At 41.8% G+C, this 22,176-nt stretch overlaps 1 protein-coding gene across 4 annotated transcripts in view; it reads right to left on the bottom strand.

Annotated features, from left to right (window-relative positions):
* Window positions 1-22,176, bottom strand: part of ADNP (activity dependent neuroprotector homeobox) — a 62,525-nt gene that overhangs the window by 6,710 nt on the left and 33,639 nt on the right. For 2 of the 4 annotated variants that reach the window (XM_087959282.1, XM_087959283.1), the window contains exons 2-4: window positions 12,503-12,612; window positions 12,165-12,231; window positions 1,352-1,464 (exon numbers count right to left, since the gene is read on the bottom strand). In XM_087959282.1, coding sequence (XP_087815408.1) covers window positions 1,352-1,459 — 108 coding nt within the window. In that variant the 5' untranslated portion in view covers window positions 1,460-1,464; window positions 12,165-12,231; window positions 12,503-12,612. The remainder of the gene's footprint in view (window positions 1-1,351; window positions 1,465-12,164; window positions 12,232-12,502; window positions 12,613-22,176) is intronic. The other 2 variants (XM_087959281.1, XM_026664973.2) reach the window with 1 other exon arrangement.

Below are 22,176 nucleotides of genomic sequence, written 5' to 3'. Positions count from 1 at the left end.
CAAAGCAGAAGGAAAAGTGACTAATATACAGTATATCAAGTGGGGAAAAAAATTAGAGGAATGTTTCATATGAAGATGAAGTTCATTTTCTGCCCAATAGACAATCAGCATTAGACTTTACTATCTCTTTTATACACTTGGTTTTTGAAAGATTTATCCCTTGAAGCATTTGCTCTGTCATCAATCATACCGCACTCCTGAAACTTATATAAATACATATTGTCCATATTTATATTTCATTTACTTAAATCTACATTGTTAGTTTTACAAGAAAAATTCCCTTCAGTCATGTAATTGTAACCTTCAACTTATTAGTGTGAATGCAAGGAAAGCATGATTCACATACTTTTGAAAAAGAGGAATTCTGTAGTCACATGTTAGGAGGCAACAAATGGATTTTCAATGCAAGCAGAGATGTTTAAGGCATTCTTTGAAAAGAATAGTGTACACTGCTGTTCTATTATAGTGGTTATTAATTATCTAAAAATGTTACAGTATTTACCAAAGATAGTCTGAATTAAGAATACAACACCAAATATTTATATTAAAACTTTGTAGGTCTATTCACGTTTACTCGAAGTATTTCTTTGAAAGGTTCCCATGGCAGATAGATACATGAGAGGTCCTTGGTGCTCTCTGAGCTGGTAGTTTTCTTGCAGGCATTTCATTACCCAAACTAGGTAATATCATTAGTGCTAGTCCTTGACTTTTAAGGAGGAAAGAACTGCATGGTAGGCATAAAACCAAAGAGCAAGTCTCAAGCCATTAATAATCTCTCGGCAATATCCAAATAACGCTGATCAAATGGCCACCATTGTCCCAAACAAGCAGTTATATATAGGTTGACTTATGATCACAACTGGGACCAAAATTTCCATTACTAAGCAAGGTGGTTATTAACTGAGTTGCATGTGTTCGAATCTGTTTACAATCTGTTTTGCCATGGCCATTATGAGTGAATCAGTGCAGTTCTTAAGCACCCAAATTCTGATCATGTAACCGTAGGGATGGTCTGATGGTGAGGTCACTTTTTCAGTGCCATTGCAACTTCAAACAGCCACTAAACAAATAGTTGTAAGTTATGACTCCGCATCTCTTTTCATCAGGAAAAGGAACAGAGGACCCAAGTTCCTGTTCAATCATGGCATCAAGAAACAGCCCTGATAGCCACTCTGAATGCTACAGCTGCTACAGGTTTTGGTTAGCAATTAAGGTCAAGTAAAAATTGTAAATCCTAGTTCAGTGGTGAAGACTACAATCATTCAGATTCTAAAAAACATCCCCCTACTTTCAACTGAATATATTACCAACATTAGAGTTTAACAAATGTTCCCTACAAAATCATACTTACTTCTATATGTTCTTTACAGTATTCCAAACCAATGTCACTTAGTATCTTTTTCACAGTTTTCCGGGCTTTTCTTAAACTGCCAAGATTGTTGACAGGAAGCTGGAACATAGTTTCTAAGAGAAGGAAAATGAGAAACTAATTTAATGAAAATGTTTTATTCAAAATAGTTTAACTCAAAGTAACAAAAAACATTTGATATCACTCTTGATCTTTTTTTTTTACTATTATACATGGTGCATTCTTCTGGTTTCTAGGTAGTTTCACAAATCAAAAGAAAACATCATCATTATATTTTGCTTTGTAAAGATGAACCTGGAAGCTGATTGCCTTTAAAAATAAAAACATAAATACAAAAACAGAGATCATGATGCCTAGATTTGATTTGATATACTTCTGCAATGAGAATTATCTTTCACACAGAATTTCATAAATCATAAGCCAAACTCATAACGAAAGTGGAATTTTACACTTGAAGTATTTGTAATGAATATCTGTGATCATTAAATGCTAAGTTAGATTTAAAAACTGAGAACTGTATAATTTTCCAATGTTTATCCCAATAGGTTTCTATCTCCCCTACAAAAGCAGAATGCTACCTTGACCTGGTTTAAGAGACCTACTATAGAAATAAAACATATTGGCTAAATATTGCTATTGAGAGATACTCAATAGTGCATACAACACCCTGTGGTTTCTTCAGAGGAAACTATCAGAGAGAGAGAATCCACTAGATGTCTATCTTGAGAACACTTTAGAATCATTAAAGAACAAGACTCCTTTTTTAGAAGATATCCCTAAGACATTCTAACCAAGCAGCAACTACTGAAACTTTCAAAATTGAAATCAACTGCAGATTCTTCAGGTCCTATCTTGTTTATGTAATTCACAAATTAATAAATACATTCATGTTTACAATGTTTCAAAGATTCTGCATTTTAACTTCATGTTCTTAATTTATAATTGAAATTTTAAAATCACTCTAAAACAGGTATCAAACTCGAGTTATCCCAGCGTCGTCACGTGACATATCAGGACTTTTTCCCCCTTCACTAAACCAGGCAGGGATGGGGCTAACATGTGACACATCCAGCCCATGGGCTGTAAGTTTACACCCCTGCTCTAAAATGTCTATGCCTTCAGACATAGCAACTGCATTACTCTTTTACCATATTACCCAATTTTACTATTAGAACATGTGATTCTTAGTAACTGGTCATATTTTCATATCATTCTCCATATAGTCAAAACATGGCAGTTTCTGAACGTAATTTGAATTCTAAGCTGCCCAGAGTCATTTCCTGTGATGGGCAGGTATAGGAATTGAATGAATAAGTAAGTAAATAAACAAACAAACTCACAAACAATATAAAAATGCAGATGGAAGCAGAAAAAAATTGACTGCAAAAGTAAAGAGGGATTTTGGAGTCCTAGTAGTCAATCACTTAAATATGAGCCAGCAGTGTGCTGCAGCTGCCAAAAAAGCCAACACAGTTGTAGGCTGCAATAACAGAATCAAGATCACAACAAGTGTTAATGCCACTTTATAATGCCTTGGTAAGGCCACACTTGGAATGCTGCATCCTGTTTTGGTCGCTACGATATAAAAAAGATGTTAAGACTCTAAGAGTATTGTTGTGGCCTGTCGGCCGCTGGCCCCTCCAGCAGACAAATCAGAGGAGGAGGCGGTGTGGGAATCAGGGTCAGCATTAGGGTAACCTGGGAGCTCCGAGGAAGAAGAGGGGATGGAGCTGGCAGAGAAAGAGACAGAAGAGAGCCTGGGCCATCCGTCAGCCCTCAGACGGAGAGTCAACAGCCCCCAGATTTGGAGGTGGTTGATGAAGAAGAGGAGGAACAGCTGGGTCCAGTGCCTGAAGCATGGTTGCGCAGAAGGCAGAGAACAGGAGAGCACTGGAAAGCCGTGGGCCAATCCTGGGGAAGGAAGAGCCACTGCTGTTAGCGAGGCCCCACCCTAGCTCTGAGGATAAAAGGCAGGGGGTGGGGTGGAGATGAATAGGTATGGCAGAGAACTATTCATCTTCCGGCCAGATGGACTTGTTAGCCATCAAGAGAAACTCTTTGCCGGGGCTGCTGGCATTCCTAATAAAGGAATCTTTTGAGTTCACGTCAGAGGGTTTGGTTGTGTTTGGGGAGCTGGGTCAGAACAAGAGCAGAGAAGAAGAACAAAGATGATTAGGGGACTGGAGGCTAAAATATATAAAGAATGGAACTGGGTATGTCTAGTTTAATGAAAAGAAGAACTATGGGTGATATGATAGCAGTCTTCCAATATCTCAGGGGTTGCCACAAAGAAGAGGGAGTCAAGCTATTCTCCAAAGCATCTGAAGGCAGGACAAGAAGCAATGGATGGAAACTAATCAAGGAGAGAAGCAACCTAGAACTAAGGAGACATTTCCTGACAGTTAGAACAATTAATCAGTGGAACAACTTGCCTCCAGAAGATGTGGGTTCTCCAACACTGGATGTTTTTAAGGAGATTGCACAACCATTTGTCTGAAATGGTATAGTGTTTCCTGTTATATAGGCAATCCTTTTATTTTATGCTTATGGCAGGAGATCAAATATTTTGAGACATATAAGTAAGAGACTGTCTATTACAAGTTAATGAAGCATTTATTCACAAATACACAGAAAAATAATTTCTTAATCTCTAGGATGCTGAATAGTCCTAACCTAATATGCAACAATTTTTAATATAGGAAAAAAAATCATTCAAGTACAAATCTGACAAACAACATAGCATTCTGACAGAAAACTGTGAAAACACATTAAGAATTTTTCACTATGTGCAAAAAAAAAAAAAATGCAAAGCACACTGATTCTTATGATGTATATAACATCATTCATGCTGTCATGAAGTCCGACTTTCACAGTTAAGTTACGCACAACTGACTGTAAAACAGGCAGCTGAAATAAGTAACAAAAGCTTCACTTGTAACAAAATAGGCAGAACATACAATCAAGAACAGTAGCACAAATGATCTGCAAAGGATGGAGTTTTCAAAGCATGTATGGCCAACAGATTGGGGTACTCTATAAATCTAATAAATAATCAAGTAAATGCAGAGCATTTGTATATAAGCAGTATTATGTCTATTAAAGCTAAATCTCTATCAAAGTGAGTTATATTGTCTTTGCAAAAAATGACAATTGTAATTTTAGGTTGCATCAAGAGAAGAACTTTTAAGCAATGTTCTGACAAAGTTGAAGTGTTTAGAGAATACAGGTAGTCCTCGACTTACAGCTGGTGACCTACGCTATGATGGACCGCCCCAAAAAAGCATTTATGACTCAGTTCCGAACTTCTAATAATCACTCCCCTGTGGTCATGTCACTGCATTTTTGGGTGGTTGTCAACTGACCCACATTTATGGGTGTTTGCAGTCACATGCCATTACTTTGGTCACAAACCAGCATTTACTTTTGGTTTTCATAAAACTAGCCAATAGCAAACTGATAGCGAACCATTGGTTCACTTAAAAACCGTGGTAATTTATCATAAAAGAATTGTAAAATTGGGCTGATCACATGGGTGATAATACAGAACTTCAGTATTAACCATCACCTTTATGATTATCTTGATGTAGGACTCTGTGTGTGTGTGTGTGTGTGTGTGTGTGTGTGTGCATGTGTGTGTGTATATATATGTATATGTGTGTGTGTGTGTGTGTGTGTGTGTGTATATATATATATATATATATATATATGTATATGTATGTATATGTGTGTGTGTGTGTGTGTGTGTTGTGTTTTCTGAGGTTCTCGCGGGTATTTGTATGTGGATCTTTGGTTATTCGGGTTTTCTCCCGCGTAAGATTGGAAGTATCTAGGCAACGTTTCGATGAAGTCTCATTCATCATCTTCAGGCTTCTGTCTTCAGCTCTGTGCTTCTCAGAGTGATGTGAGCTTGCAGCTGCTTCTTCCTTTTAACTGCTAGTGGGGGTGTGACTTGATTGGGTGGGGGCTTGGCTGTGTTCTGATTGGGTGGGGGTGTGTTCTCATTGGTTGGGGGTTTGGCTGTGTTCTGATTGGTTGGGGGTTGGCCATGTTCTGATTGGCTGGAGGTGTGTTCTGTTCAGGTGGGGGCTTGGTTGTGCTCAGGTTGGTCTTAGTTACTGGGGGATTTGAACTGGTGAGCTGTGATCTTGCTGTTTGGCTTCGAGTTCGTGGTCGTGCTGCATCTTCATGGTGGGGGTCAGTTCGCTTCATGTATGGCTCAGAGGGGTTTGAAGTGGGTAGTGATGCAGCTGCAGTGCGGCTTCTGGTCTGTGGTCGTGTCTCATCTTCTGTGTGGGTGTGAGTCTGCTTTTTACGTGGAAGTGTGGTGGTGGCATCTCGTGTGGCCCTCGTGGGTGTGGGTCTGGTGTCATTCATCATGTTAGGTACTCGTCTGTTCATGAGGGCGGGTTTCCAAATGGCTGGTAAGCGGGAGGTGTCATCTCTTTTATTCATGCTGTGTGGGCGTTTTTCTATCTCTATGGCTTCTCTGATTATTCTGTTGTTGAAGTGTTCAGTTTTGGCGATAATTCTGGTATTTTATTTTTTATTTTTTTTTGTAAAAGTTTTATTGATTTTAACAACAAATAAAAACACATAAAACATAAAACATAACATAAGAACATCATCATTCTTCATAAATTTACAGACAGTGTATCGGTTGGTTTATCACTCCTTTTTGTGCATCTATTTCATAGTCATCATAATAATTATGTTACATAATAACTCATATTATCAATCAACAATTATATATCCTAATATCCTTATTAAACAATCATTTGATTATAATTTAACTAATTCATGCTTAAGCGAGATAACTATAATTTAGTTAATTTATAACAAATCGTAAAATCATACCAAATCTATCTTAATATAATATTCTAAAAATATTATCAAAACCAAAATATATATATATATTCTATTATTATATTGTTTTATCTAACCATTGATAAAAAAGATCCCAAACTTCATAGAATTGTTTATCTTCTTGTTCTCTAATTTCAAATGTCAATCTACTCATTTCAGCACAGTTCTGGTATTTTTAAAGTCAATCTCATGTCCTGTGGCTTTGAGGTGTTGGACCAGGGAAGAGGTCGGTTCTTCTTTTTTGATTGAGTTCTTATGTTCTTCAATGCGTGCACTTATTCTTCTGTTAGTTTGTCCAATGTATGTGGTGGGGCAGGCGGTTTCGTATACTCCTTGGTTTTCTAACTCGATTTTGTCTTTAGGGTTTCTTAGGATGGTGGATATTTTTCTGTTTGTGCAGAATGCTGTTTTAATGTTGTGTTTTTGGAGGATCTTGCTGATTTTGTCTGTAGTGCCTTTTATATATGGGAGGAGGGCTTTGCCGTCTGTCTTGGATTTTGGTTGGGGTTTCTTTTTGGATTAGGTGGGTAATCTTCTTTTCTTTGGAATCCATTGGCTGTTAGTACGTTGGTGAGAGTGTGTAGTTCGGTTTTTAGGTGTTGTTCATCAGCTAAGCATTTTGTTCTGGAGATGAGTGTCTCAGCTACGGAATTGATCTGTGCTGGGTGGTGGTGTGAGAGTGCGTGTAGATAGCGGTTTGTATGTGTTTTCTTCTGGTAGATGGTGTGTCCTAGGGAGCCATTGGGTTTTTTGTATACCAAGACATCTAGGAAGGGAAGTTGATTGTTAGCTTCTGTTTCCATGGTGAATTGTATTTTGGGATGTAGGCTGTTGAGGTGGTGTGAGGAAGTTGTTCAGTTTTTCTTTCCCGTGTGGCCAGATTATGAAGGTGTCATCTACGTATCTGAGCCAGAGTTTGGGTTTGTGATCATATTTTTCTAGAGCTTGTGTTTCAAAGTGTTCCATGTAGAGGTTTGCGATGACAGGTGAGAGGGGTGATCCCATGGGTGCTCCTTCTATTTGTTTGTATTTTTGTCCATTGTAGGTGAAGTATGTATTGGATAGACAGTGGTTGGTCAGATCTAGGATGTGTTGGTGGGGGTGTATTTGTTTTGGATGGCTGTCAAGGCTTCTTTTATTGGCACTTGGGTGAAGAGGGATATGACATCGAAGCTCACTAGTAGGTCGCTGGGTTGTAAGTTTTGTTTCTTTATGATCTCGATGAACTGGAATGAGTTTTTTACATGTGAGTTGATGGATTCTGCATAGGGCTGTAGTTGTTTGGCGAGAAATTTGGCTAGGTTTTGTAGAGGTGAGCCTATGGAGCTGACTATTGGTCTAAGTGGAGTTCCTTCTTTGTGTATCTTGGGGAGACCATAAAGCTTAGGGCATTTCTCTCTGGGTATGATTCTTTGCTGGATTTCTTCACTGATGGGGGAGGCTTTTATTTTGGATCTGGTGGTTTTTTCTAGGTAGGTGGTGGGGTCTGTCTTTAGGGGTTTGTATGTGGGGTCTAGGAGTAGGTTGGTTAACTTGGTTTGGTAGTCAGATGTGTTCATAACCACTGTCGCGTTGCCCTTGTCTGCTGGTAGGATTATTATGCTGGTGTCTTCTTTCAGGTTACGTAGTGCAGTTTGTTCTTCTTTGGATAAGTTGCTTTTGGGTGGTTTGCTAGTGCAGAGGATGTTGGTGATTTCGAGTCTGATTCTATTAGCATCATCAGGGTTGGTTTTGGTCAGGCTGGTTTCAACTCCGCATATGATGGTTTCTGTGGGGATGTGTTTGGGAGCGACAGCAAAGTTGAATCCTTTTGAAAGGACCTTGGTTTCGGCTTCGGTGAGGATCTTGTCTGAGATGTTGTGCACTGTTTCATGTGTGGCTGTGAGGGGGGAGGAGTTGGTTTCTGGTGTTGTTGTAGTTTTCTGAGTTTGTTGGTTTGTGTGTCTGTCTTGAGGGTGGTCTGTGTTTCGGCTCTCCAGACAGCGAGTTGTTTGGATTTGTCCCAAAGTAAGGGGTGAATCTTGTTGCTGAGTCTGAGGTGAAGTGTGAGGAGATCTTTGTTGATTTGGTCTAGGAGAAATCTTTTTGTGTGAAGTTCATTTCTAATTAGGGCCAATTCTATTCTTTTTAGGATGCGTTTGGTGGCTGCTGTGTTGGTGTGGAATTTCAATTGGAAGCTTGTGGGAATTAAATTTTGATCTCGGCAGTTGCATAGGAATGCGAGGTCACATAAAATGGAAGCTCTTTGGACTTCAAGTTTTTCATAAGTCCTGGTCAGATGGTGGGTTTCCTCCTCGTAGAGGTGCAATATTTGTTTTCTGAGGTTCTTGTGGGTATTTGTATGTGGATCTTTGGTTATTCGGGTTTTCTCCTGCGTAAGATTGGAAGTATCTAGGCAACGTTTCGATGAAGTCTCATTCATCATCTTCAGGCTTCTGTCTTCAGCTCTGTGCTTCTCAGCCATCCAAAACAAATACACCCCCACCAGCACATCCTAGATCTGACCAACCACTGTCTATCCAATACATACTTCACCTACAATGGACAAAAATACAAACAAATAGAAGGAGCACCCATGGGATCACCCCTCTCACCTGTCATCGCAAACCTCTACATGGAACACTTTGAAACACAAGCTCTAGAAAAATATGATCACAAACCCAAACTCTGGCTCAGATACGTAGATGACACCTTCATAATCTGGCCACACGGGAAAGAAAAACTGAACAACTTCCTCACACACCTCAACAGCCTACACCCCAAAATACAATTCACCATGGAAACAGAAGCTAACAATCAACTTCCCTTCCTAGATGTCTTGGTATACAAAAACCCAATGGCTGCCTAGGACACACCATCTACCAGAAGAAAACACATACAAACCGCTATCTACACGCACTCTCACACCACCACCCAGCACAGATCAATTCCGTAGCTGAGGCACTCATCTCCAGAACAAAATGCTTAGCTGATGAACAACACCTAAAAACCGAACTACACACTCTCACCAACGTACTAACAGCCAATGGATTCCAAAGAAAGAAGATTACCCACCTAATCCAAAAAGAAACCCCAACCAAAATCCAAGACAGAGAACAAGAGAACGGCAAAGCCCTCCTCCCATATATAAAAGGCACTACAGACAAAATCAGCAAGATCCTCCAAAAACACAACATTAAAACAGCATTCTGCACAAACGGAAAAATATCCACCATCCTAAGAAACCCTAAAGACAAAATCGAGTTAGAAAACCAAGGAGTATACGAAATCCCTTGCACCGCCTGCCCCACCACATACATTGGACAAACTAACAGAAGAATAAGTGCACGTGTTGAAGAACATAAGAACTCAATCAAAAAAGAAGAAACGACCTTTTCCCTGGTCCAACACCTCAAAGCCACAGGACATGAGATTGACTTTAAAAATACCAGAACTATCGCCAAAACCGAACACTTCAACAACAAAATAATCAGAGAAGCCATAGAGATAGAAAAACGCCCACACAGCATGAATAAAAGAGATGACACCTCCCGCTTACCAGCCATTTGGAAACCCGCCCTCATGAACAGACGAGTACCTAACATGATGAATGACACCAGACCCACACCCACGAGGGCCACACGAGATGCCACCACCACACTTCCACGTAAAAAGCAGACTCACACCCACACAGAAGATGAGACACGACCACAGACCAGAAGCCGCACTGCAGCTGCATCACTACCCACTTCAAACCCCTCTGAGCCATACATGAAGCGAACTGACCCCCACCATGAAGATGCAGCACGACCACGAACTCGAAGCCAAACAGCAAGATCACAGCTCACCAGTTCAAATCCCCCAGTAACTAAGACCAACCTGAGCACAACCAAGCCCCCACCTGAACAGAACACACCTCCAGCCAATCAGAACATGGCCAACCCCCAACCAATCAGAACACAGCCAAACCCCAACCAATGAGAACACACCCCCACCCAATCAGAACACAGCCAAGCCCCCACCCAATCAAGTCACACCCCCACTAGCAGTTAAAAGGAAGAAGCAGCCGCAAGCTCACATCACTCTGAGAAGCACAGAGCTGAAGACAGAAGCCTGAAGATGATGAATGAGACTTCATCGAAACGTTGCCTAGATACTTCCAATCTTACGCGGGAGAAAACCCGAATAACCAAAGATCCATACACACACACACACACACACACCCTAATCTTGATACATATAATGCATAATTTTCTGTGGCACCAACAGAATGAATTGAAATTAAGACCTGTGCAATTAGTGATGTTTATGTTAGAAATATAGCAGTCACCATGCTTAACAATTAAATAGTTTATCTATAAGAAACATGCTGGCTTTCACAAATTTCTCATCTACAGCTTGGTATTTTTCTTTTGTTGTTGAAATGAATACTACCATCTAAAGTGAACTAAAATAAAGTAAAATACTACCATATAAATAACTGCTTTTATTTAAATTATAAATAAATAATTTTAAATGAGATAAATGCCTCAAAAAGTTATTGAAACCATTCTTTTTTAAAGTATAGTGCTTTTCTGCTTAAAATCTTAAACTTTAATGTATACCTTGAAAAGTTGAAGCAATTAACTTTTATTAGCCTTATAACCCCCTCCCAATATTTTACACAATACATTTCAATATAACTTTACAGTTTAACAATATTCTCAATTGTTAATAATATAAAATTTCAGTATCAACCATCAACATTCATCTGGTTACTAGACCTGTAATTATACTCAGCACCATCGACTTAATAACAATGAAGTTCATCCAAAATGATCCAAAACCATAATGACTTATTTACATACATTATGAAAAATCAGAAGTTTATAATTCACTTCTTTTAATTAACAATTAAATACAAATATTTAGTAATTTGATGCTGAAATGTAAACTGTATAAAATTATGTAATACAAAAACAGAAATTGTCATTTTCAAAAAATGTTGACTAAATTGTTTCATAATGTTCATTTTTATGTCTGTGCATATATGTGTGTGTGTTTACCTCTATGTTTATCTCTCTCTATATATATATATGAAGTTAAAGGTATCCAGAAATAAACTGATGTGATTTGGAGACCCAGTTCAAAGCTTCAGAAATAACACACTCTGATACATATCATTCTGAAAATATTTCAGAGGCATAAATCAGTACAATTCTACAGTGACAATGAATCTCTTAGTATATATTTCAGATGGCTAAATTGTGGATTTCTTTGTTGACTTTCTCTTTTCCATGAGCCAGATATCTATTTATTTTCTAGAAATGTTTTTTCATTACAGAATTTTAATTTTTATGAAATCTTTTTCCAGCTGTATGTTTCTCTCATTCTTTAATGAACTATAACTAGGGCTCAACTGCTGCATGCACTATTATCCTGATAAGTAGAGTGAGAAGGACTGCCTCTCTACATCATCTCTTTTGACAAGAATGGTTTCTCCAAAACCATAGCACATAAATATTTGAATATTGCTCCAAATATAGATAGTATTCATTTACCAACTATTTATTTCAAATTGTGATACTGAAAAAATAACCTTATGGCCCATTTATGACCCTTGCAATCTCTCTCAGTTATGTGATTGTCATTACAGTCAGTATGTGTATGTCCCCTGATGCAGACCAGAAAGACTGGAGAGAAAGAGATAGCAAGTAATTTCTGTAGGCAGTCTTTCCCATTGCTGGCATGATTATATTGCTCTCAATGTGCAGAACAGCAAAAAAAACTTAATTCTCTTGAAATCCAATTTCTCTGCTCTGCAAAGGGGTGGAAAGATCAGGCAAAGGAAGGTTTGGTTAAATCTCATATACTGTATCCCTATCAAAAATAGTCAAAACTACAAAGCCTCAAATGATTATGGCAAAAGAATTAAAGATGAGAAAATGGGGAGACGGAAGGTATCACTGTTTACCTTTGAAATGTTGACCACTTTTTCCCCTTAAAAGGGACAGCAAAGGGGATTTTTCTTTTTCACATTTCTGTAAGAAATATTTCAATGGCTCAGTGACCAGTTAATACTGGAAGCGGAGACAGGGAAATGAGTGATACTGTGAGTAAAATCAGTATGTAATTATATTACAAAAATGTTCATTTGATAATATGCAAAATGTACCAAGTTTCAGTTCATGGATCACAGACACAACAATACTCACAATTTTGTTTTGGAAATCATCCTCCTGAATCACTGACCTCTACCTTATCAAGTATCTAAGAATTCAAACCCAGATGTATAAAGAATCATATACCTACCCCTTTGTAGCTGTTGAAGGCAATGAATTCCTGGAGCCTTTCTATTCATGCAACTTCCTCTTCTGTAGCTTCTTAATCTTATGACTTCTGGTAGGAAGTAGCATTAATGCCTGTAGTAATGAATCAGAATGAAACATTGGTTTACCATCAAACGGACTTTAATAAGAAGGGGGGTGGGGTGACATTTATCAAAGAGAATGATCCAACAGAACATGGAAACACTAGAAATAAAATCCATTTTATCAAATAAAAACTCAGCAGACATATTTTGAAATTAAATTATCTTCATTATAGATTTAAAAAAAGCTTAAACAGCAGCTAATATAAAGGGGAGAAAACCAATGCCATTACCTACTTGGGAAATAACTGGGTAACATTACATTATGATTGTATTTTATTAAGCTATGTTAAATCAATATTAATTATGAAAATAAAATTTTAAAGTTTTCATTCAAAAAGTAATCAATGTTATGGTAGATTTTCAACAAAGAAAAAAGAAAATATAGAAACATAAATAAAATAATTGGATCAGTAGAATTAGATAATAAATAAGTAGAATAGAATAAGAAAGGATGGAAAATAGAATATCTAAGAAAGGATGGAAAGGAAGAACAAATAGGAACGAGCAGTATTTTGTAGTGGAAATGGTAAATTTTGCAAACATTAACATTAAGCAAATAAAATAATTGTGGCAATAGCGTGTGAACAAGTCAATGCAAGTGACTAGGTAGATCCAAGTTCATATCTATTTTTCACATTTGTGTCACTTCTTTATGTATGGTCTGTAGCACAATGTAGTATAACTGGCTCATATTTAGGTACCACTAATAGAAAAACCACATAATACAGTTGAAGTATTATTCTTGACATAAGGACAAGCTAACTTTTGTAAAGTTTCCTAGATACAAAAACAACAAGCAGACAAATATTTTCTCTCAAAACTGCTTCACACCTCTCTGCAGCAGATAAAAAACAAGCTTCAGTAACATGATTAGTTTTGATTCATTAAAACAAAATTATACTCACTACCCCTTTCAGGAAAAACGGCAACTTTTCTTTAAGCCACCTGTACTCCCTATGCTCACTGACAGAACATGTCTTTTATGAAAAGTTGTACTTTATCCTAGACATCCCTAATTATAAAATCTCCAATGGTAGTGCCTGGGATAATAAAGAATAGCTGCCAATAAAAAGGAACAATACTGAACAAGTTTGGAGCAGACAAAGTATGAATTTCAATCTATGATTTTCTGGTCTCTAGATTTCTTTCTCTGAAATCCAGCACAAAATAACAGAATATTAGTAGTACAATTTCTTACACATTCCCAACCAGCAAAGAAAATTACATAGATGCTAAAGCCTTCAAAGAATTGAATGTAGACTGTTCAACCAGAACTCACCTTCGGAGCCTTCAAGAAGTAATAAAAAATGAGGACAGCCATTAACGACAAAATATTTACCATTCTTGACATATGCACCAATATATATCATAATACAAAGGAACCCTTTACGCACATTCACTATGTGTTTTGTGCATTGATATCATTTTTTGAAAAAAAATCTTATTGTATATATTTTAAAACCACTTCGAATAATTGAAGTGTTTATACAAATGTTATTTTTACAAAAATAAAAGATGGTATCATAGCATAGCATCATGTTTTTGGTTAATATGTTTTAACTTGTTTTTTTTTATCATTTTTACATGTGAGTCACCCACAGTCATGTATGTGAAATGGATGGCTGTATAAATTGAATGAAATACATAAAATGTGATTGTGTGCAAAAATAAAAAATATTCCTTCAAACTGCAGAAAGTGTATGAATTCAAAGATGAAATATAGGCTATTTGAAACTTGTGTATAGCTAGTTTTAGTTTCAATGAAAGCCATTTAGCCATTATTTCAGTTTCTTAGACATATTGGGATGCTTTATGAAACATTCCAATTACTTAAGAGTTTGAAAACAATACGTAAGGTATGAAACAGTACATAGTACATCAGCTAGCTGTCAACTTACAACCCCAATTGAGCACAAAATTTTCATTGCTCAGCATGGCGATTGTTAAGTGAGTTTTGACCCATTTTATGACTTTTTTTGCTACATTTGTTAAACGAATCATTACAATTGTTAAATGAATCACACAGTTAAGGAAATCTGGCTTCCCCCATTGACTTTGCTTGTAGAATGCTGGCTGGCAAGGTTACAAATGGTGATCATATGACCCTAGGACAGTGCAATTGTCGTAAACACAGGACAATTGCCAAGCACCTGAATTTAATCACATTACCAATGGGGATGCCACAATGGTCAGTAAGTGAAAAATAAGTACCTTTTCCAGTGCCTTTGAACAATCACTAAACAAATGGTTCTAAGTTGAGGACCACTGTAATCCAAATAACCACTATCAGTGTGCTCAAGCAAGCATATTTTGGCCAAGATATTGATATTGCATGCAGTGTAACATTTATTTGACTATTTTATGCCCCACTTTCTCACAGTGATAATTTAAGGCAGAGTAAGAAATTAAATTGATACTGAAATTGGTATTAAAATGAACAATTAAAGGCCTAACAAAATTTTCTAAGAGTTTGCAGACTGTTGAGAAAGTAGACTCCAAATATCATTAATGAAGGAGTATGTTCTATATACATGAGAAAATACAGGTGGTCTTCTATTAGGTGCCAGGCAAACAGGAATAGGAGAAGCGTTATAAGGATATCTCTTGAAGATTTTAATGGCCTATCAGGTTGGCAATGGGGGATCTCAGGTCTTAAATTGTTTAGGACCTTTATGCTTTGTAAGTAGGACCCCTGTGTCTTATATCAGTTAGTTGCCTATATATCATATTTAGCAGTACATGTAACATTCATATGGTCTTCAAGCATAAAGAGTGTTCCAATAATCAATATGGGCATCAATGCATGGATAACTATAGTGAAATCTGAGTAGTTCAGTAAGAATTGTAGCCGATACAGTGGCCATAATTAAATGAAGATGCTTCTTCATAGAAAGCTTACTGCAAATCCTCCATGGCAAAGCATCAAAGAGAGCTCCCAGTCTGCTTTGGGAGTGTACAACTCAACTCAAAAGAGGATGAACTGTTCACTACGGTGTTCTAATTTCCTTACATAATAATAGCATCACTATTCTACGTGGATTTATTTTTAAATTAAATATTTTTGTTCTACCACATCCAGTCCATTATTGAAATCAGGTGTTGGCTTACCTGAACGCAGTTCCTCAGCATGCCTTTGGAAAATCCACACACACGAGTTGAGTCTGCCTTTCTGTCCAGAGACTGAGTCATCAATCTTTGCCATGCCTCTTCCTGTCAGGGCCAGGAAGCCCCCAGTCATGAAGAAAGCGCAACCACCTGATGATCTTCATTGCAGTATTGGCTTGGCCTCCCATCTGGACGCTGGACCAGACAGCTGCCAGGGTGGGAGTGGATTATTCAAAGGCATGCTGAGAAACTGCATTTAGGTAAGCCAATGCCTGTTCTCCAGCATGCCTACTGAAGAATCCACACACATGGGACATACCAAAGCTGTCTGTCCCTATGGGTGGGAAGCAGTCTGGTCCTGTGATCCCCCATCTGTATGAACTTGTAATACTCTTCTGCCAAAGGCCGCCTCTGCGGAGGCAAGTGTGTCCAGTTTGTAGTGCCTTACGAAGGGAGACAGGAGGACTATATTGCCGCCCTGCAGATGTCATCAAGTGAAGCCTGCGTCACCCACGCAGCTGTCGTAGCTGCACTTTGAATGGAAGGTTACTCATCTGGGTACAGGGAGAGCTTGAGTCTCGTAGGCCTTGGCTATACAAGCCCTTGTTCAACAGCCTATGGTTGATGGTGAGACCTTGGTACCCATGGAAGACAGCTGAAATGAGACAAACAGGGCTTCAGTTCTACGATACGATGATGTTCTTTTGATATATCTGCGGACTGCCCTCCTTTCATCCAGAGTGTACCATCTGTGCTCCAGGTCGTGAGATGGAGGGCAGAAATCCAGTAGGACAATTTCCTGAGCCCTATGAAAGTGGGAGTTAACTTTAGGGATGAAGGAGGGGTCCAGCCGCAGAACTATTCTGTTTGTGTGGAAGGTGCAAAGGTCTTCTCTGACAAAAAGAGCTGCCAGTTCCAATATGCGCCTGGCCGAGGTGATAGTCACTAAGAAGGCGACTTTCAATGTCAGGTAGCGCAGCACAGTGGACAAGATGGCCATTTGTCTGCGTAGTGTGCTTGTCGAGTCCGTCCTATAAAATGGGCGTTGGTTCTTACCTGATACGCCCCTTCTCGGCGAGCCGCGAGGAGCATCCAGAGACTGGGATGTGCTTCTGAGTCCTCTTCTTGCAGGCTGAGCTTTAGATGAGGAAACGCTCCGCCCCTCACGTGGTATCGCGCAGCGTCTCCCCAGTTTTTTGCGATAACGAGAAGAGAGGTTATTAATTCTTTCTAATCTACTATTGGCTCCTTGGCTGAAGCAAGAGTCCCCACCAGACGGAGAAATTAGGGTGGGGCTGGATGCTCCTCGCGGCTCGCCGAGAAGGGGCGTATCAGGTAAGAACCAACGCCCATTCTCCTCGAGCCGCTCGGAGCATCCAGAGACTGGGACATACCAAAGCTGGGCTGTCCTACGGGTGGGACTCCGTCTGGCCCGAAGGCCCCTCCGGATCACTGATGATCCTCTGTAAGACCCGTCGGCCAAAAGAGGCCTCCGCTGAGGCGTACGTATCTATTTTATAATGTCTGATAAACGGGGACGGAGAGGTCCAGGTGGCTGCCCGACAAATGTCAGCGATGGGGGCTTGCGTGGCCCAGGCCGCCGAGGTGGCTGCACTTCTGGTGGAATGGGCGGTTATTCCACCCGGAGCGGGCAGAGAATGGGAAAGGTAGCACCTCGCAATGGTGGCCCTGATGCAGCGACTGATGGTGGAAGGAGAAACCCTAAGCCCCAGTGACCTGGGTTGAAAGGATAGGAAGAGGGATTCCGACTTTCTCATGGATTGAGTGCGCTTAATATATATACGCAAGGCCCTTCTAACATCTAGGGAGTGCCAGAGGACCCCCCTGCCCCTGGAGGGCCTAGGGCAAAAGTTTGGTAGAACCAGATCCTGTGACCTATGGAAGGGAGAGTTGACTTTTGGTAGGAAGGTGGGGTCGGGACGAAGGACCACTCGGTCTGCATGGAACACGCATAGATCGCTCCTGACTGACAGAGCTGCTAATTCCGAAACTCGACGAGCAGAAGTAATAGCTACTAGAAAAAACTACCATAAAGGTGAGAAACTGAAGGGATGAATCCCTCAAAGACTCGAACGGGGAACGAGTAAGATAAACGAGGACCTTGATGAGGTCCCATGTGGGGAACCTGTGAACAGTGGGAGGGCACAGGTTGGTGGCGCCCCTAAGGAAAGATCTAATTCGGGGGTGATGAGAAAGGGAACCGTAGTTATCACAGGAGACCACGGTCGAGAGGGCAGAAAATTGTAGTCTCAGGGTGTTAGGTGCGAGCCCCTTGCGAAGGCCTTCCTGAAGAATTCTAGGATCTGAGCCACAGAGGGAGAGAGGGGATCAATCTGAGACCCGCTACACCACTTGCAGAACCCCTTCCAAGTGGCATCATAAATTCGTGTAGTGGAAGGTCGCCTGGCGGCCAAAATAGTGTCGATGACTTGACTGAGGGCTTCTCACTAGTCAGGCGGATCCGCTCAACCTCCAGACGGCTAACTGGAGCCATGAGGCTCCGGATGCAGAAGGGGCCCCTGAGAGAGGGAGACCCAGTCCGGGGGGATCCTCCATGGGGGCGTTACCGATAAAAAGCGGAGGTCCGCAAACCACGGTCGCCTGGGCCAATAGGGAGCCACCAGGAGAAGGTCTGCCCTCTCCTGAATGAGTTTCTGTATTACTCTGGGAACTAACGGGAGCGGAGGGGAGGCATATAGGAGCCCTGGGGGCCATGGGCAAAGCATGGCGTTGTGATTCTCCGACCGGTGAGACGGATACCGGGAGAAGAACCGTGGAAGCTGAGTGTTGGACGGAGAGGCGAAAGGGTCCACCACCGGAAGGCCGAATATTCTGGACGCTTCCTCGAATAGGGATGGATGGAGACGCCATTCTGCCTGGTCCACCGTGGCCCTGCTCAGCCAGTCCGCCTGAGTATTGTCTACTCCGGAGATGTGTTCGGCTTTTAGAGATAGGAGGTTGGATTCTGTCCAGCGGCAAAGGCGCTCGGCTTCCCTCATTAGCTGGATGGACTGGGTGCCCCCTTGCCTGTTGATATGGGCATTGGCCGTGACGTTGTCCGTGAGAACGAGAACGTGATGTTTGCGGATCTGAGGAAAAACTGCACAGGGCCAGATGGACAGCGTGAAGCTCTAGCCAATTGATACTGCACCTCTGCTCGGTCGGCGACCATTTGCCCTGTGCCGAGAGCGAGTCGAGATGAGCGCCTCAACCGGACAGGCTTGCGTCCGTAGTGACGGAGAGTCATTGAGGTTCCGCGAAGAGGTGGCCTCTGTTGATGGCGGGATTGGTCCACCAGAGAAGAAACGTGAGGACCCTTGGAGGGACCCTGATTCTGGCCTTCGAGTTGCTTCTTCCGGATCGTTGGAACGGGAGCAGGAGCCACTGGAGGGATCTACTGTGTAGACGGGCCCAGGGAATAATAGAGATGGGTGACACCATTTTGCCCAACAATTCAGAGAAGTCCAGCAAGGCCACCCTCCTTGAACGCTTGCTCTGTTTGACCAGGGCTTGAATGCTAAGGAACCTCTCCGGAGAGAGGAAAACTCTTTGAGAAACGGAATAAATTATGGCACCCAAGAGGTTGATTCAGGTGGAAGGGGTAAGTTGGCTCTTTGCCAATTGACTAGAAACCCGTGTGCCCATAAGGCGAGAGGGTGACCCTGGTATCCCTGACTGCCTGGAATTTGGACGGGGATAGAATAAGGATAACGTCCAAGTAGCAGTGGAGGCGGACGGGAACGCTCCTGAGATGAGCCGCCAGGGCCGCCGGGACCTTGGTGAAGGTCCGGGGGGCCGATGCCAGTCCAAAGGGTAGGGCCACGTATTGATAGTGAAGGCTATTATGACAGAACCTGGGGAATTTGTAATGGGAGGGCCCTGATTGGAATATGGAGGAATGCCTCCGAAAGATCTATGGAAGATAACCAGTCTCCCCGCCTGGAGCCTAAAAGAATAGATTGCAAGGAGTGCATATTGAACCTACGCTGGATAAGGTGACGGTTGAGCCGTTTCAAGTCCAGGATGACTCTCCAACCCCCAGAGTGCTTGGGCACCCCAAAGAGATGGGAGTAAAAGCCCTTTTCTCCCTGATTCGGAGGGACAGGTTGCATGGCCTGGATGTCAAGAATATGATGGATGGCTGCATCCATTGGTGCACGTTTGGAGGGATCCCTTGAGGAGGGGGGATGGGATGAAATAATCGGGGGCGGACCTGAACTCCAGGGCGAGACCAAACCTGATTGTGTCCCTAACCCATGCATCGGATGTGGATATGTCCCATTGGGCAGCGAAGTGGCTGAGGCGGCCGCCAATGGGGAGGGAGGAAGAAGCTCCACCTTCTGCGGTAGGGCCTTCCTCCCGATCCCCGAAAGGGTCTCTTGTAGCTGCCACCGCGTCTGGTCCTGTCGCCCGGGACCCGTGCGGTCCTGGGATCGGAAGGAAGGGGGTCTAGGGTATCTGGGTGGGAAGGGGGGTAGATACTTTCTCTTACTGCGGTCCTCGACCAACAGTGGTTCCAAGCTGGGCCAAACAGTTTATCTCCCTTAGTGGGAGCAGTGGCCAGCTTGACCTTATTCTTTACGTCCGTCTGCCAGTGTTTGAGCCAGCATGCGGCGAGCCGTGACGTCGCAATGTGATGGCCCTGGAAGAGAATTTTACCGACTGGTAAGTGGCGTCAGCCGAGAACTCGGCTGCAGCCACTAACTTCGCTATGTCCTGGTGTGCTCTGAGATTGGAAGCGGGGACGTGTTCCTTGAGCTGACGTAGCCAGCGGATAGAGGACCTTGTGAAAAAGGAAGCGGCCATAGCTGATTTAATGGCCCAGGCGTCATATAGGTGGGCCCTGCGCAGCGCCAACTCCGCCCGCATGTCATCAGGTTTCAAGGCCTCTAGGGCCTCACAAGGGGTAGAGGAGAAAACCAGACCCACAATGGGGTCATCAAGTTCCGGAATGTTCAGAAGGCTAGATAGTGCCGAATCGAGATTAAGGAATCTCTTGTCTTGGCTAGAGGGTGTAGGAGGGGTCCCTGTGGAGGTGAGTTGCTTCGCTACCGGATCCACGAAGATGGAAGGGGAAGGGATGACCTCAGCTTCCACCACTGGTTGGGTGAAAATGGAGTCCTCCGGGCCCTCTGGGACGGGGGGAAGGTTTGCAGGGGACTGGGGAAGAAGGCCAGAGACATACTTGGCCTTAAGGAGGAGGGACTTGAACATGTGCGGCTTGAACAGCCCCCCAAAAGTGTTGGTCGGGGGAAGTGCCCTCGTCCTCCGACATCTCCCCCTCCATGATGTCAGCCTCTAAGAGGGTTTCACTGTAGCGGGAGGATCCCATCTGGGAGTCCTCTTCCTCTTCCCTGAAATCCCCAAAGTCCCCTTCCTCCTCCACCTGGGCCCCAACCGGAGGAGGGCTGTCCCTCTGAGAGAGTACCTGATCAACCGGGGGACCGGTTGTGGAAGGATCTGATGGATAAAGAGTCGTGCTCGGAGGCTCATGGAGAGAAGACTGATCTGGTCATGTGTTGTAGTTCCTCTGCAATGCTCTGGCGGATGGCTGATTCCATCCAAGCCCTGATGTGAGGCGGAACCTCGGAGGTAGAGGGTTCGTCCTGGCGCAGACCAGCAGCAGTGGGTGTAAAAGTGGTTGGAGGAGGAAGTAATGACGGCTCCGGGCGGGACTCCTGAACGCCTGTCAGACTCTTTTTCCAACGCTTTGTGGCGCCTTGAGGCGTCACGTTGGGAGGCCTTGGAAGGTTCCTTGTCCTGTCTAGAGCCCTTAGGTTCCTTGTCCTGCCTGCGCAAGTAGTGGGACTTTGCCTTAGCCTTCAAGGAAGGACGTTTAGAGGGATTGTCGTCTGCCATGTTAGATAATAAATACTAGCAAGGGCGGTTGGCTCGCCCAGATCAGGCCTGGATGAGGCCGGGTGACGATGAAGCTGGCCCGCTCCCCCTTTTGGAATTTGTTATGTACGGAGATAACAGAAATATATATACTCTAATTTGTAATTTTTCTTCTCCCTTTATTTATTTTTATGTTTTATACCAGGTGAATATACAGGTTCTACGTATACCTCTATATATCTATGAGAAATATTGGTGTACAAAAAGAATTTTTTTTTTTTTTTTTTTGTATTTGTATTTCACATTAGGTGACAATATGCAATACATTAGCTTCAGGAGCTAAACAGCCCCTGGTTTTAAAATATCATATATTATTATTATTATTAATTATTATTATTATTATTATTATTATTATTATTATTATTATTATTATTATTAATTATTATTAATTATTATTATTATTATTATTATTATTTTTTTTCCAATGTCATTGTAACTTTGAACAGTCACTAAACAAGCTGCTGCAAATCAAGGATAATATGCATTGTAGCCACAGATTTTTCAATGGGATTAAACCCTCTGTCAGGAA

Source organism: Notechis scutatus, chromosome 3, assembly GCF_049901735.1.
Source record: "Notechis scutatus isolate UNSWTSFEM ecotype Mainland chromosome 3, rNotScu1.2, whole genome shotgun sequence".
Lineage (NCBI taxonomy): Eukaryota > Metazoa > Chordata > Lepidosauria > Squamata > Elapidae > Notechis > Notechis scutatus.
Note: the sequence above shows the minus strand (reverse complement) of the source record. Positions and strands in the feature narration are given on the sequence as shown.